The sequence below is a fragment of the Sceloporus occidentalis genome, unplaced genomic scaffold, assembly GCF_023333645.1.
Source record: "Sceloporus occidentalis isolate IW3139 unplaced genomic scaffold, rSceOcc1.0.p SCAF_143, whole genome shotgun sequence".
NCBI lineage: Eukaryota > Metazoa > Chordata > Lepidosauria > Squamata > Phrynosomatidae > Sceloporus > Sceloporus occidentalis.
The window spans coordinates 184,881-201,658 of NW_028317123.1; the positions used below are offsets into that span (position 1 = coordinate 184,881).

At 43.5% G+C, this 16,778-nt stretch overlaps 1 protein-coding gene across 1 annotated transcript; it reads left to right on the top strand.

The window, feature by feature from the left end:
- Positions 1-24: 24 nt before the first annotated feature.
- On the top strand, positions 25-11,227 carry LOC149280916 (epsilon-sarcoglycan-like). The gene is made up of 8 exons (XM_089499898.1): positions 25-55; positions 7,459-7,590; positions 8,014-8,162; positions 8,243-8,315; positions 8,712-8,910; positions 9,088-9,250; positions 10,049-10,112; positions 11,022-11,227. The coding sequence occupies exons 1-8, from the start codon at positions 25-27 to the stop codon at positions 11,225-11,227; spliced, it is 1,017 nt and encodes a 338-aa protein (XP_089356024.1).
- The last annotated feature ends 5,551 nt before the right edge of the window (positions 11,228-16,778 follow it).

The following is a 16,778-nucleotide window of genomic DNA, read 5'->3' on the forward strand; positions in this document are numbered from 1 at the left end:
ATGGAGCATCCTACCTTTTCGGTAATGGAGAAGCAGAACAATGTAGCCCGGCTATGTAGCGCAGTCACCCACCATGTCACTGGAGCTGATGCATCCTGGCCTAAACTAGCATCACGAACAGCAACATCCTCCTTCCTCCTTTCTCTCTCTCTCCGACCCCCCCTCCTCTCTCTTTCTATCACTCCCCCTCTCTGTTGCTCTCTCCCTTTTTCCTGCCTTCTGCAATCAGGAGGGGTTCCTGCAGGGTCCTACAGAGAGAAGTGTTTGTCTGGCTTAACAAAAACAGAAGGAGGAAGGGATTTAAAAGAATGATGGATCCCTCTATAGAAATGCATTAAGAAGACGTATAGTTATTTCATGTGTATCACTATTAGTATTATTTTGTATATATATATATATATATATACACATTTATATACATATTTGTATGACTATACATTAAAAACACACTCATACATACGTGTATACCGTAATGGGCTCTTTTGGACCAAACCTACGTCAATCTACGTCAATGCTATAATAAAGTGAATAGATGGTGCTTGAGACAGCGAGGCGGCTAAGTTGTAATTAGTTCTACGCGGTGGGCTCAATCCTCCCTCGGACTTAGGCTGTTGTAGCTTTGTCAACAAGATCCTTGGGTTATTTTTCCTACCCAAACGCAGTAGTCGGAGGAGGTTCAGGAGTCTGGAGAAAGTGATCAGTTTTATAAGACCGTTACACTGTTTCAGCTAGCGAGCTCTACTGCCATCATTCCCATCATAGCTGTTCTGAGAATAGTGTATAGGTTACCGGTATCTAATGGTGATTATCAAATAGGTGATGGATACTTCTGCCCATTGAAATCTAAAATCCCTTTAAATCCCAGACATTAATGGGTTTTTTTTGTTTGGGGGGGCTTGTGTGCGAACCTGGAAGACTTGTGTCTTAAAGAATAATATATCATAATAATATATATAACTATATAATATACGCCGCCAAAGTTCTGGATGTTATGCGCAATACCGAGAATGGAGTCCATTGCCTTGTACATTTTTATTACCTTTTTATATAGTTTTTTAAAAACAAAAAATAAATAAATATATATATATATATATATATATATATATATATATATATATATATATACATTATATACCATTATTCTTAACCATTTCTACAAAAATATGCAAATTCAAAATGGGGGGGGGCAATATAGTTACCAAGCACCCTTTTAGCCCAGCATATATTTGCACGTTATTGGTAAATAATATTAGATATAATATATGAAAAGGAATTGTGATGACTAAGGATTTCACCCCAATGGCAATTTTAAAAATCATCATCAGTCAATCGACTTTATTCATTTCTATCTTTAAACTCAATATCTGTGTTTTTCAATATAAATAAAAATATTTATAAATGTTACATCTAAGAAATAAAACAAGCTTATGTTTACATTATTATGGATACATTTCTGTTCCGTTTCACCAGATTGTATTGTGCTCCCTGCTCTTTTGCCTGTAATTTGTTGGAATTGTATGAATGTGGTTAACACATACATGACAGATATACATTAACACATATACAATAACACATACATAACACATATACAATAACGCATACAGGCACAGCAGGCGTTGAGGACTCTGCCCTTGAGCTGCCGTCAGGCTTTATGGTACTTTTACACACAGATCTGGGCAAGAATGGCGGGTGAATGAGGGCTCCCCGCGTGAGCTTACAGTTCTTTGATGGCCACACACACACACCGAGGAACTGTATGTTGTAACTTTAGAATGTAACCCAAAAACTTTTGTGTATCTCTGTCCGGGTGCCGCAATCTATAAAGCATCCTGTTCTTATCAGGGGTGTAACTTCCACGGGGCAAGAAGGGCAACTGCCCCAGGCACCGCAAAGTGAGGGGCTTGCTTGAGCCACCCGACGGTAATACCCCTAGGCTCCCTTCCATTTCCAGATGCGGATGTGACGTCAGCTCAGGATGTGACCTCTGACCCTCCCCCAGGAGCCCTACTTAGAGCCATTGTTCTTAGAATTGACTTGCCTTCTTGGCCATGGAATGTGTTCGCTTTAAAGCTGAGCAAAGAGCAGCGTCTGCTTGGCTTTCCCTGTTGTAGTAGTTACCATGCGCCGCCGTAGGCCATGTTTAACTTACAGCCCTGTAAAGGGCTTTTAAGACATTGGTGCAACTACATGGGATATGAGCCACTAACATGTGGCATTCAAGTGTGTGTTCTTGTTACAGGCATACCTGGGGACTCTCAGGGTTTACCCCCGAATCCCAGGGTTTTTGCCCCCATCTCAATGACCCAGAGACCCGGAGCAGCGACACTTCACCCAGAGCCTCCAGGCGAAATTTTGAGTGTTCCCTGGTATGGTTTCAGGCTTGTGTTGGATGATGGGGTCCACCACCTACAAACATACACAAGAACTCAATGAGCTGACCCTAAGATATTAACCCTTTAACGGCCCATTGTGAAGCAGAGACTCGCCAAATATGTTCCCCAAATGGCTTTAACACCGGCTCTCGTGGAAACACATAACCGAGTCACCCGCATTCAAGCAGGGATATCAGCCATAGCACACTGGTAGCAAAAACACCGAAATGTAAAGTCAAATTAAATGTACATCTCAGCCTTGATGAGAAAATAAAAGCAAGAGACTACATTTCCCAGAATCCCTTGCATACAAAGAAAAAAAAAAGCAGAATGTGAATGTTGGGGGGGGGAATGTGTGATAGGGGGGTTGGGAAGGACCACAAGGAGGAGCTATGGAGGAGTGTTGCATGGTAACAGGATTTTAAGCAGGACTGACAGCAGGAGAGTGAGAGCTTTGTGAATGTGTATGAATGAAAGCACTCGAGTGATGTTAGCGTGTGTGCCTGTGCATTTATGCGATTGTTTACATGTTTGCTGCCACCCGGGAATTGTATCCCACTCTCACAGCACGCCACTCCCTTTGCAATGCAACTCCCATTATACTCAGCTAAGCTATTTATGGTCTTTAGACCTGTGCATGTCAGGGGGGCTGGATCTTCTTGGTCTCCCCTTAATAGTGCAATAAGGGGGATCACTGACGTCTTCAAGGAGAGACAGAGGGCCAAGGGCACCGCCGCCTCCCCACCAAAAACATGAATCGTCCGGGTGGGTGCTGGGTGTCACTGTATGCACGCCACCCAACTGTCCCTCTTTGTGCGGGACAATCCCGCTCTTGCTTTTTGGGACAAAGGTAAAGCTTGTGGGGCTAAGAACCGCAAAATACACGTGTGCCAATATAGACAATATAGACAATATAGACATGCCTAAAACATGCACACAAAGAATGAATGGCGGTGCCCCCCCCCCTGTAATAATATAAAAATAATTATTATCGAAAGAATGTAGAAGAGATGGCGAGATAAAACCAATACTGACCTTTTTGCAGCTGTTATCATTATTAATGTGAAGATCTGAGAATTATTTTGTTTTCTTTTGTTTTTAAACAATTTCACTTTTGATATTTGTGTATAATCTCATTATAATGATAAAAAAAATGATTGAACCGAGATACAGTTTACTCCCCCCCCCCCCCAAGTCTCGAAATCCCAGTTTCTATTAATTTGGCGGTCTCGCTGGCTAATGTCACTTTGCCCGGGGACACTTGGACTGTCAAAAGATTTCTATGTATAAAGCCCCCCTGCGGTGACGTTAATCACAGAGAAGGGGGCTTACAACGGGCAGTTTGTGTTGAATTAATGCCTTTTGAAGATGCCAGCCATTAGATGGGGATAGAAAGGCTTTGGGGAGTTCGGCTGGGGTATTGGGGTGGACTTATTCTGCTAGAACAATAAAACTAGAGGCTTAGAGGGGATGTTTTATCTTACTGAAAAAGTAGTAGATAAATGGAACAGTCTCCTAGCAGAAGAGGTAGAGATTAATACAGTAAGGGAATTTAAACATGCAGTCACAGAGTGGAGGCGTCCAGGGAGGGCACGCTGCGGCGCTTCGCTTGGGTCTTATCGCTTGTCACTTTGTGTCATTATCTGCTTGCGCGGATTGACTTGTGACATTTCTGGATCATGGACTCTATTACTGCCATTTATTTCTATGTCTTTTACGCTGGATGAAAATCCTCGTTTTCCCCGTTATTTCAGAGACAGGGAGACCCGCGTGTCGCTGTATTATTACACCCCCCGCGACACCACTGCGGGGATGTATTAATAGAGGAGCTATTTCCGACACTGCGATCCTCGTCATTGTGACTTGTGCGATTTGCGCAATAATGTGGGTTTCATACAAGGGCCCAATTTACGCTCACAGTCCGGCTCCAGGTAGCTCCAGGACGAGAAAATATTGTGATAATTGTCAACATTGTGATACACCTCCTGCAATGTATACCAGCGGCCTTATTGAACATCTTCCTTCTTCTCTTGAGTCCCCAGTGTACAGAGTGTGTGTGTGTGTGTGTGTCTGAGCCCCAATGTCAGAGTATGTGTGTGTATGTGTGTGTATATATGAGCCTCAGTGTCATAGTGTGTGCGTGTGTGTATATGAGCCCCAGTGTCATAGTGTGTGTGTGTGAGCCCCAATGTCAGAGTATGTGTGTGTGTCTGAGCCCCAGTGTCAGTTTGTGTGTCTGAGCCCCACTGTTCTGAGTGTGTGTATATTGAGTGCCTACTCTCACAGTATCTCTACGATCACAATGTGTGGATCTGCTCCGTGGTCACAACGAGTGCATCTCTTGGTCACCACTGTCATAGCAATGTGAGCATCTATCTCAGAGACCCCACTCCCAAGTGTATATTTATTTGAGTCCGGCCGTATCACACACTGTGACAGCGGGTACTGAGAGGTATACACAGTGTGGCCCCTAAGCTGCTTTACTAGTGTTAGATTGCCCTAATGGGGCAGAAATCCCTGTGCCTCTCTTTCTTATTGTGATGTCTCTCCTTTCTAGTAGAATGTGTTGTGTAAATTAATTGTATCAAAACACAATGCTATCTAAAATGAAAAAAGGGGGCATCCAAGAGTATTTTTGTCCGGGGTGCAATTTGGTCTTGGACTGGCGCTGGTTGGGATATTCATAGTGTGGATATCTGTGTGACTGCCCACTGTCCCCACTATCATAGTGTGCTTCCCTCCCAGGCCCCCCTGTCACAGTGTGCTTCCCTCCCAGTCCCCCCTGTCACAGTGTGCTTCCCTCTCAGTCCTCACTATCATAGTGTGCTTCCCTCCCAGTCCCCCCTGTCACAGTGTGCTTCCCTCCCAGTCCCCCCTGTCACAGTGTGCTTCCCTCCCAGTCCCCCCTGTCACAGTGTGCTTCCCTCTCAGTCCTCACTATCATAGTGTGCTTCCCTCCCAGTCCCCCCTGTCACAGTGTGCTTCCCTCTCAGTCCTCACTATCATTGCTTGCTTACCTTTTAGTCCCCACTGTTACAGTGTGCTTCCCTTCCAGCCCCCCCTGTCACAGTGTGCTTCCCTCTCAGTCCCCACTGTCATTGCTTGCTTACCTATCAGTCGCCATTGTTACAGTGTGCTTACCTCTAAGTCCCTACTGTCATAGCTTGCTTACCTTTTAGTCCCCACTGTTACAGTGTGCTTCCCTTCCAGCCCCCCCTGTCACAGTGTGCTTCCCTCTCAGTCCCCACTGTCATTGCTTGCTTACCTCTCAGTCGCCATTGTTACAGTGTGCTTACCTCTAAGTCCCTACTGTCATAGCTTGCTTACCTTTTAGTCCCCACTGTCACAGAGTACTTACCTCCCAGTCCCCACTGTCACTTTGTATCTCACGTAGTGTCCCAGCTGTTACTTTACATGCCCCTGTGCCCCCGCTGTCCCACCCTTTGTGTCTGCCTCCTCCTCTCCCAGCTGTCCCTGTCACTCTGCCCCCAGTCCTGCCCCGCTAACAGTCACAGCGGTCATGGCACCTGAGGCAGTGGGTCTTTTCACAGGCAGGTCCCAGCTATACGCAGTCTATATGTATGGGTGTCTCATGTGGGCCTCCCTTCTGTCTTGTGGGCTCTGTTTACCACTGTCCGCTACGTGTCCTCCCCGCTTCTACCCCTCTACCCCTGTTTCTGCTTTTTCCCTATTTATGTGTATTCTTCCTATTTGAATTATTTTTTCATTGTCTGTCTCTCTTCCTTCGCTGCGCTCTCCTTCTACCTTACTGTCTAATTTCTATTGCCTCCTCTGTAACATTTGTATATAAATAGTTTCTGCCCTTTATCTTGCTGTCTTTTTCTTTCTCACTTTGACAGCCTCGCTCTATATATAACTCAAAGATATAAATACTCGTAGGCCTGGAGTGTGTGTGTATAGCGTATTAATGTATACGTGTATCGGTGCATATTATATTATAATTATATTATATACTACGTGGTTTTTTTTTATATAATGTGAGACTGACGGGATAGGTACTCATAGTCAATAGCGTCATAAACCTCTTCTCTTTGATTTCTAGCAACAGAGTTTCCTAAAACTGTTTATTTTATAGATCAGAAAGTTATTATTATTTTTTTAAAATACATATTTCAGAATTCATTGTTGTGTTACCATATTTCTAAATATATGGTATACTATTTACTATTTGGTCCAATTGTGTATTAAATAATAGAGTTCCCTACAGATATATTTAAATATAGTGGATCAGATTTAATTTAACTGAAACCAGGAATATATGTTTAACATATATATATATATAAATAATATATATATATATAATATATATATATATTATAATATATATTATATTTAATATTTTTTTTTCTTTTTTTTTCTAAGATATATATAACATTTTCCAAGATACTTTCCTAGATAGAAGAAGCTTCACATATTGGGCTGGGCACCATCTCACAAAGCGAGCCAATTAGGGGCCCGTAAACATGTCAGTTCCCTGTTTTAATAACATTCTGTTTTCGTATATACATTGTTCATGGCTTTTACATGTATGTGGAGGACATGTATACACCCTGAAATGCATCGTCCAAGCTCCTCTCATCCATTGCAAATGATCCATGAGTTTAAAGGCTCCTTGGTTGGAGGCCACCGCAGGCTTCTTTGGGCACTGAGATCATATTTGCAAAAATAACCCCCAACCCGTCCGTCTGGTGGAATCTTGGCCAGCAGCTCCGTAAAATATGGGCCATTTCCATGATATTCAATCGTTCATGAGCTAATCCATAAAATCCAATTAGCCTGCCTTTCAACTGTAATTAATTCAAGCAGCATGGACATGAAGGACTTCTTGTAAATGCGTTTGCACTCTTATGTTATGTTTGAAACATTATTTTGTGGGTCCGCTGAAGGACCAAGCAGGGGCCCGGGAGAAAATCGAGACAGAAATCGTATTTTCTAAACTATAATAAAAAAAGAGCATGTTCTGCTTGGCATGTAATGTGAAATGCGTTGGAGTCCATTTAACTTAATGTGGTTTATTCTCTACAACCCTCTTTCTTCTACTTTTCTCTCCTTTCTTCTTCTTCAGTGTTACTCTGGCACTCCCTCTCTAGTGGTCTCTGCGACCAGAATGTCTATCCTTTCCTGGGAACCCTAATAGTCCACGAGCTGGACCCTGAATATTTCCAGCAGCAATTTCCGTCCGTTAAAAATAATTACGGTGAGTTTACAACAGATGAAGGCAACGCCAGTACTTACCGGGGCAGGTTGGTTTTTGCCTCTAGGTGGCAGCAAATAGCTGTAGGGTACAAATCAACTTAAAAGCAAACCCAGATATTTTCCCCTTTATTCCAACTTTTTTTCTAGTTACTTTTCATGTTTTTGTTTAAGACATTCTGGTATCTATTAAATAGCATGTTCCGATATCATCCAAGAGCTTATGATGGCTTTGAGTGTTATCTCATCTTTGTCAGTGTCTCTTCATGACTATTGACTACCTCGCCCACTCGTATTCGCTTTTTGTTTGATGCACCTACGCACATCTTCTGTTTCACGTTCTTTCTCCAGCTTTTTTCTTTTTTTTGATCACTGGACCATCTATTTTTAATGACGTCTATTCCCACTTCTTCGTATCTTCTTGCAGGAGTTGATCGCACTGACCCTATCACGTTTCGAGCCAATTTAGAAGGCTTTCCAGACCTGCCCGGATGGCTGCGTTACACCCAGCGATCCCCCTTTCACGAAGCTTTTCTGTACGGCTCCCCAACAGAGCCAGGGAAACAAATTATAGAGGTCGGGGCGAGCACCTTGTGAAATGGATCCTAGTGCTTAGACGCGTTCTGCAGTCACCATCATTCCATTCTATCTTTCAGGTGACTGCCTATAACCGTCACACATCTGAGACCTTCCGAGAGCGGCTGATTTTCAACATTGACCCTACAACAGGTACATGCTATGCCCTAAACATCTCGGTCTCCTCAACGTAATCCTCACCCCTCACCTTCCAAGTTGGAACCCAATGATTTGCCTTCTCCGCTCGATCAATCACTTTCTAAAACCTGAACCCTACCATTTTTCGGGTTTGCAGATAAAAATAAGCTTCTATTAATATCAGAAACCAGCCTTATTTAGATACTGGATCGGCCATCTCAACGCCCTATTTCTTATCTTGCCATGTTTTTTTCTCCCCATTACCCAACGAGTTTCCCATCTTTAAATGGGTAGCGCAATTGGCTCCTATGGCGTCTTAAGGACGCTAGTTGGATTTTCATTGATTTGGTGGGTTTCCTGCTGTCTCCTATTCTGTTTTTTTTTTGTTTTGCTCTCTTCACCTCCCCACAGGATTACAGACCCCATTCCAGGCAGAGTTTTTGATCCGGAATTTGAACATAGAAGAGATGCTTCCTCCAGAAACCCAGCTTGATTTCCAAGCGCCTCTTCAAGATGTATGGGGCCCCCAGCGGCTGACTGTTGTTAATATAACGTCTGCATTAGACAGGGGGGGACGAGTACCGCTCCCACTCCGAGGACTCAAAGAGGGGTGAGTTCTTGCTCCATGCTATGTATATGATACTTTACCATACTCAATCACACCCAGCGCGAGCGCCATTACTCTGCTCTCACAATGCTGTCGAATACCTCTTTAACCAGAGATCTTACACTGATCTGAATGTCCAATGTAATAGTAGTAACCCCTTCCTACTTTTTACCCACCTAGGGTTTATATTAAGGTGGGGTCTGATGTACCCGTCTCAGGGTGCCTGCTGGAGTCCCAGAGCCCTCACGTACAGAAGTTGTGTCAGGCGGGAGGACAGCCGATAGTATCATGTTATGACCGCTTTGCAGAGTATTTCGACATAGACTGGTGCAATGTCAGCCTGGTGAGTACCAAGTACCAATCCATGTGATACTGTTTATGACCACCAGGTGTCAGCAGAAGCCAGCGTGCGCTAACACCCCATTTACAGAAGAGCTTCTCAGACTTTGCGCCGCTAGTATCTCCCAGCATTGTCAAGATGGCCTTGAAATGGGTGCTGGCAGGACTAAGTGGGAGCACAAGGAGCTTATTGGCAATTTATCCTAGTATTTTCATTTGGTTTACAATGAAATATTGTAAGCTTGCGAGCCGAGCCTCTCCACCTTATGTATCGGTTTGTCTTAGTCTGTCAATTCTCGTCTTGTCAGACCCCTTGAATATATGTATTGTTTTAGGCGCTGCGTAAACTGTTGGCGCTATATAAATAAAAGATAATAATAATAATAATAATATATATAAATATTTGTTACATTATATCATATTGGAACTTGTATCTTTTGCATTGTGGGGCCACCTAGTGGTGAGTCGTACTTACTACAGCCCATGTTGAGTCAGGGATAGCACGGTCACAGTTGCTTCTCTTATTATTATTATATTCATCTACCAGGGGTAGCCCTGTCTGCATGTTTTACTGGTTATAGGTGATGGCTTCCGAAGACACGGAGAAAGACGGATAGGCCTGGGAAGGGCATTCCAGAGGATAGGGGCAGCCCTTGAGAAATCTTGTAGGCGCGCATGAGAGCTAGATACCAGAGGAGAGGATAGAAGGAGATCATCGGATGAGCGGAGAGAGCGGTTAGGAGTGTATTTATAAATGAGTGAGAGAATTGTGCATGTTTTCACCTTTTAATGCATTTTACAGATATCTGACTCTGAATCACCCTCCGTGCGTTCTGAACGTGGCTCGGGTATTCTAGATGATGGAAGTGAGTTTAATCCACCCTCGAAGACGCTGGAAGACACTCACTACCTCTCTGATTACTTACTCACTATGCTCATTCCCTCCTTAATTGCGTTACTCCTCTGTGCGTTCCTATGCTACATCATGTGCTGCCGCAGAGAGGGGATGTAAGTATAAGAAGGCGACCTTGGGGGCTAAGGGACAAGGATCTTCGTAAGCAAGGATTAGCATGTGTGTGCGTGTGTTAAGATGCGTGTGAAGAAGTCCCAGGGCTCAAGGAGACAATGTTCGGGGGGGTATAGTCCTGGTTTGGAAAACTCAAGATGACCTTTTCTGCTGTTCTTTTGCAGAGAAAAGAGAGATGCCGAAACCTCAGAGTAAGTACAGATTGCGTAATGTATAGATCAATCAGCAAACTGATTGATATGGTTTATATAGGGCCATAAAAGTTATTCTGGGAGCCCAAGCTTCTATGTAGAGACCCAATGTGTTACCCAAATTGCTCGAATACCGGCCCTGTTTGCAACCTTGCTTGTCATTATTTAAAGATGCACTTAATTGAGTCACCTGCATTCAAGCAGGGATATCAACCATAACATACCGGTAGCAACAGCACCAATTGGGGGTTATATATATATATATATATATATATATATATACTATAAAAGCGGGGGATAGAATAGGAAGGAGTCCACTCCAGACTGTGTGACCCTGAGAATCTGCCCCTTCTCCCTGAGACCCTGAAGTTGGGGCAAAAACTCTGCGACTCAAGGGGCAAACCCTCATAGTTCCCAGGTGTGTTAATCAGCCAGGGCATGCCATGAATACCCGTCCCTTTAACTACAAATAACTTGTCTATAAGTCGTAGTGTGTCCTATATATGACTTGATACATACATTGTCATGTTATATGTTATATGTTGTGTGTAACACAGTCTGTATGTCACGCAGCATCCAGCTAATTCACCAGCAGAGTATCTTCTCCAACACGGAAGAACTACGGCACATGGCATCAAACCGCGACGTCCCGCGTCCTCTCTCCACCCTTCCGATGTTTAACGTCCACACGGGACAGAGAGTGAACCCCAGTGACCTGTGTGAGGACAGTTCCCGTGTGCCTCTCATCCTCTCGCAGCATTGAGCTCATCTACTTTCTCGGCATAAAAAGGTAAATATCAAAATACCGTATTTTAGAAGTGGTAAAAGTGGTATTATTGCATCGTCCACCAGGGGGAGACATTACAGCACACCCCACATTTCTCCCAGTGGGGTAATGACATTGACTCCTTTGAAGGGGTCTGGCAATGGGGACAGGTGGCCCCTAGACTACCCATAGCGGGCTATCCCCCGGGGTCTGGAACTACATCAGCTAGAAAAGCACTTGTCTGAATCCCCCCATCAGGATGGTACCACTAAGAGAATACTATATCATAAAGCCTGAAACTACCCCAATAGTGAGGGGGGTGCTATATCCCTGAGCCTTAAACCCTCTCTCAAAGTTGGTTCCGTACAGGAGTCATACAGGAGAGTTTTATTCTATTGGATATGAAAAGCCCAATGCCTGGAGTAGAATGACAAGGGACCTGGGCCACTGAGCTAACACTCAGCTGATAGTTACAGACCTGTTGTTCAGTCGCTCTTCTCCTTTCACAGGTTGAATGATATGTAAGGGGCTGATGTGAGGATGACCCAGCCTGGAGAGCGATTTCTGTGTGAGCGGTGCGGGCGACATTTTATTGCATTGCATGTCTGTTGTTCTGGTAATAAACAGTTATACGAACGACTAAGCGTCACTCGTGTCATTATTATCTCTTCTGTGTCCTGCTGGTCCAAAAACATCGGCCTTACCATAAAAACAGAGATCATAACATATATAATCTTTAGGAAGAGCCGGGGCGGCTGATAGGACCGTTCCATTGGATGCTGCGATGATAAGATGAGGTTCCATATTTATTTGAGTAATTTTTATTAATACCCCTCATGACACGGCGAGGCTTTATACCCCGTGACATGCTAAGCCTCACATAAACCCCCAAATGGTTCTGGGGCATGGTCCGTCCCTCTGTCCTTTTACTCGCTCTTCTGCGCGGGAAGGAACTCATCTCATCTCCTGTCCTCCTCTCTCTTCATTTGTCTGCCTCGTGCTCACTATGTTATTCTTCCTTTTTCTTTACCTTTCATTCCTCTCTCCCTCCCCTGCTTTTTCATGTCTCTGTCAGGGTGCCCCATGCTGTCTCACCAAGTGTGGGCCATACCACCACCCAGAATCCCACCAACACCCCCTTTCTACCAAATCTATCATCCCATCCAGCGGTTTCCCCTTCTCATTCTAACACACGCGCTTTCCCTAACATCCTCCTCCATGTTTGATTTGTTATGCGTTGAATGTTTTAAGTGTTTTTTTTCCTGTAGATTTTTTTCTCAGAGTATCTCAGAAAATCAAAAAACACTTTTTTTTAACCATTCCAAAGTTTAAAATTTAAGAAGCAGGCAGACAGAATTCTGTCCTATCTCCCCCCCAATGTTTTTTCTCTCCCAAATGGCCTCTTCTCATTCATTCTCCATCCCACCCTCATTCCCACCCCCTCGTTTTCCTGTTTATATAACACTTCACTGTCTGACACACACAATACACACTCTGTTTGATACACAAACAGCATTTTTATGTAACCGTCTTTATTTTACAACGTGGACCCTCCAAGATCAATAGGAACACATTCTGATTTCTGTCCAGATCTTCATTGGAATCAGTGCTGTGTGTTTTAACCCATTCAGTGACTAGCAGATAATCCACAGTGGTCACAAGCAGCCCCCTCTGGTGCTCAAAGGTGGGGTAAATTGTGTTGTTAAACATACAAGAATGGAATAATTAAGGAAAGATTATGGGGGCAATGTCTGTCAGTGGTAGATAAGTGGAACAGCCTCCAAGTAGAAGTGGTAGTGGTTAATACAGTGAGGGGATTTAAACATGCACGGGATAGACATACGGCTCCTGAATCTAAGACAAGACCAACGACTGATTAAGGTTTGTGCCTTTACAGCAGGAGAAACAGGCGACTAGACGGGGGCCGGATGGGGCCGATCTGCCGGCACATTCTATGTTTCTATGTAAAGGGAGAGGCTTTGGGAGGTCAAATGGAAGTTACTTAATGTTGAAAATAAGCACACGTGGCACAGGGGGGCTTTGGGGCTTCTAGGAGGATCTGCATAGCAGAGAATCTAAGAGGTGGCTGGGATTAGAAGGAAGGACTGGTGAAAAGCCGAGCAACACCCAGGGGGTATTTATGAGAACGAATGCAGAGCAGCCTATTATTATTATCATTTTATTTTTATTTATATTTTTTAAATAGCGGCAACAATTTCGGCAGCGCTTCTTACAGTCCGTACATTCATAGTGTCTGAAGATGACCCAATACGTTAGATAAAGATGGTCCTGCTCACAAGCTTACAATGTACTGATGTATATATATATATATATACATATATACATATATACACACACACTACGTGCTATTGGGACACAGGAGTGATGGGAGTGATAAATAGACTCTGTACGCCTATGAAGAGATTCCATTAAAAATCGTCTGTTTCCAGCTACAATATTTACAACATTAACCCCGTCTGCGCTGGATTTCTGGAGAGAATTTGCATTTCTTTCTTAGTATATATATATATATATATATATATATATATAGTGATACAATATAGCTCTGTGCATGCACTCACAAAGACAGACACTTTCACAGACACACACACTACTACAAATACCTTGCTGCAAGCAGATACACACTGATACATATATATCATTCTGCACAAATACCGTACACACACACACCGTTCTGCCGTTCTGACCCCACAAACACATTGACACCATTACACACCCAGAGAAGCCGATTTAGCTGCCGTTTTGCACAACTATACAGAAACACTTTTTGCACAAACTGATTTGGACATAAATTTGGGGTTTTGCTGACTGAAGGTTGGCCCTGCACAATGCATACTTAAAGGGGCATTCGTTTGAAGGTACTTTAGTGCATTATTTACCAATTTTCTGTTAAAAGGGAAAGAGAAGTAAATCACTTACCTTTGGGAGAAGTTCCAGCTCCAGAGCTTCACTGCACCAGATCCTCCACCGTTCAAGTTTCAAGCCACATTTGGCTACCTGAATCAGCCAATGAGCGTCAGGAAATTACTTCTATTGAAACCAATGGGAGTTCTTCCTGCACATGCGTGCGTGTTCTGCACATGCGTGTTCAGCCGAACACATCGCCTGCAAGCCCGGGAGCTGGGGAGAGATTCTGCTCAATGTGAAAGCATCTCCATGAAGAAAGAAATGATAATTGAAGGGGGCACTCAGCTATCATACGCATTAACCTGCATCACGCCAATTAATCTATGCATTATGCAGGGCAGCTCATCCCTTGACAGAACAGCACCGTGATAAAGATCCGGTTTTGCTTCCCTACAGACCCCAAAACGGAATCATTTGCCAACCCAGAAAACACAAATATTTGTAGCTTTGTAAATACAAACCCTTAACTGTATTCAAAACACGCACAAGACAAGAGCGCTTTATATAAATGTTTCACATCCCCACGCCGAGTCTCATTCCCAGACAATGATGCATAGTTACAGACATTCTTGCACATTGATATAAACATTCATGCACATTCCAAAACAGACACAAACAGAAATACACAACAGACATGCAATAGAGACAAATGGAACAGACGTCCGGTGGGGAGAAGATCCATAGGAAAAGCTGGACACAGAGGTATTATAGCAGGACACGCCATGGTGTTCGCTATATTTCTGTATAAGATCCCAGTGCTTCATTATATCCGACAGTTCAGTTGATTAAAGATCCCCGAGCTACGGAGTAACCAAATAAATTAGCCAGTTTGTTTAATCCCTAAATAACTTACCTCTGTTAAAATCAGCACATGAATATTCCTTAAAATCTGACCTGAAATTGAAATTTTCTATATTCGTTTTGTATTAAAATAAAGGTGTGTGTGTGAGGGGGGGGGGCGATTGTTTGCCCAAATCCTGCCTTACGATGAAGATGTCATTCTCTGCATTGTAAGCTCCGAGGTTTAGAGATTGCAGTACATTGCACATCGCTGCATGGTCCACTTCCTTTTTTGCCATTTAGATTGTAAGCTCTGAAGGTTAGAATTGCAACAAACTGAGACTCTCTGCATGCTATGAACTCCATCCGAGCTGCCATTCTTTTCCCAGCAAAGCATTATGGGATGACCCAGTAGGAGGTTTCAGCAACCAAAGGAAGGGTGTGTTTAATTCAACCTGTGTAATCCCAGTAAGAATGGTTTGACCGGTAATTGGAAGACTTTTCCGGTGTTTCCTGTGGTCCATATTTGTTCAACGGGCTCTTTGGAGAGCTTTCTCCATCCAGTGGATCCTGATGGTACCTTTCATGTATTTGGCCCCTGTGTATCCTCATTATGAGCCCTTTTGATCCATTTTTCCATACAGTTGGACCTGTGGGTTCATCAAGGGCTTCGTCCAGGCTCCTGCTGGTGGGGTTCTTTCCCAAATCCACTGGGTCTGTGGGCTCCTCTCTCCATTCTGTAGGTCCTGTAGGTATGTTAAATCACTTTCCGTCTTCTTGTGGACACTGCCATCCTTACAGTCACTGGCTTTTTGGGTACCCATTTACAGACACATCAAGTTCTTTAGGCGTCTGTTCCCAAGCGCCGTGCTGCCTTCCTCATCCCTTTCTGTGGAATCTTTCATTCAGCGGCTTACAAACGATCCTATGATCCTCTGAGCGCTTTTCTCACACACTGGTCTTCTTGGCACTGCCTTGTCTCACATATTCACAATCTAAGTCTTTTGCACCTTGTGATGTCATGAAAAGGGGGTGGAGGGATCCATACAATGCCCCCTTTATACCATACACTGTATACCAGGAAGAGACCCACCGAGGGGAAGCGAGAGGAATGCGTGTAAAAGATATGCAAGGAAACACACATCTTTGTTTGTTTTATACACATTTCTGGTTACTGGACCCATATCGCCAGTCTTCAAACAATCTATTCTCTACACACAAAATCAACACGTTCTGAGCCAAACTCAGGACCCTAAGGTTAAAAAGTCCACAAATGGTGGTCCCGCTTTCTCAGGGGTGCGACATAAAGAAGACTTAGGACTTAGTGAGGTAAAGAAGACTTTACTTATCAAGGTCCTTAGGTGTAGTAAGAAAGAACTCTCAGCAGAGGTCAATGTATTGAACAGACATGCCATGAGTTATTAAAGCCTACTGTCTTTTTCCCCATTTTTTGTAAAAATATATAGATTTTAGACATTTACCAAATTATTGCAACAGTCATCATTTTATATTAATAGCTAATTGTTATGTTCGGTCCATTAGGCTCCCCTTGTTTAAAATAAAAGGAACTCTTAAGAGGTTTGGGGTAACACCAGCCCCTTTTGCCTCTAATATGCGATGTCTTTTAACCGGTGTTGATGTAGAAACATCCAGGAGATGTGATTTGAGGATTTATGGAGTTGACGAAGGGAATTTCTGAGGTTTGAGTACCCTGGTTATGGCAATGGGGGAGAGCAAAGCACCATCGTCGGATAGAGAAGGACCACTGATAACACTGACTGTTTTGGACCAAAACACATGCTTTATTTCAGCAATCAAAATAATTAAAAACATCTCAAAT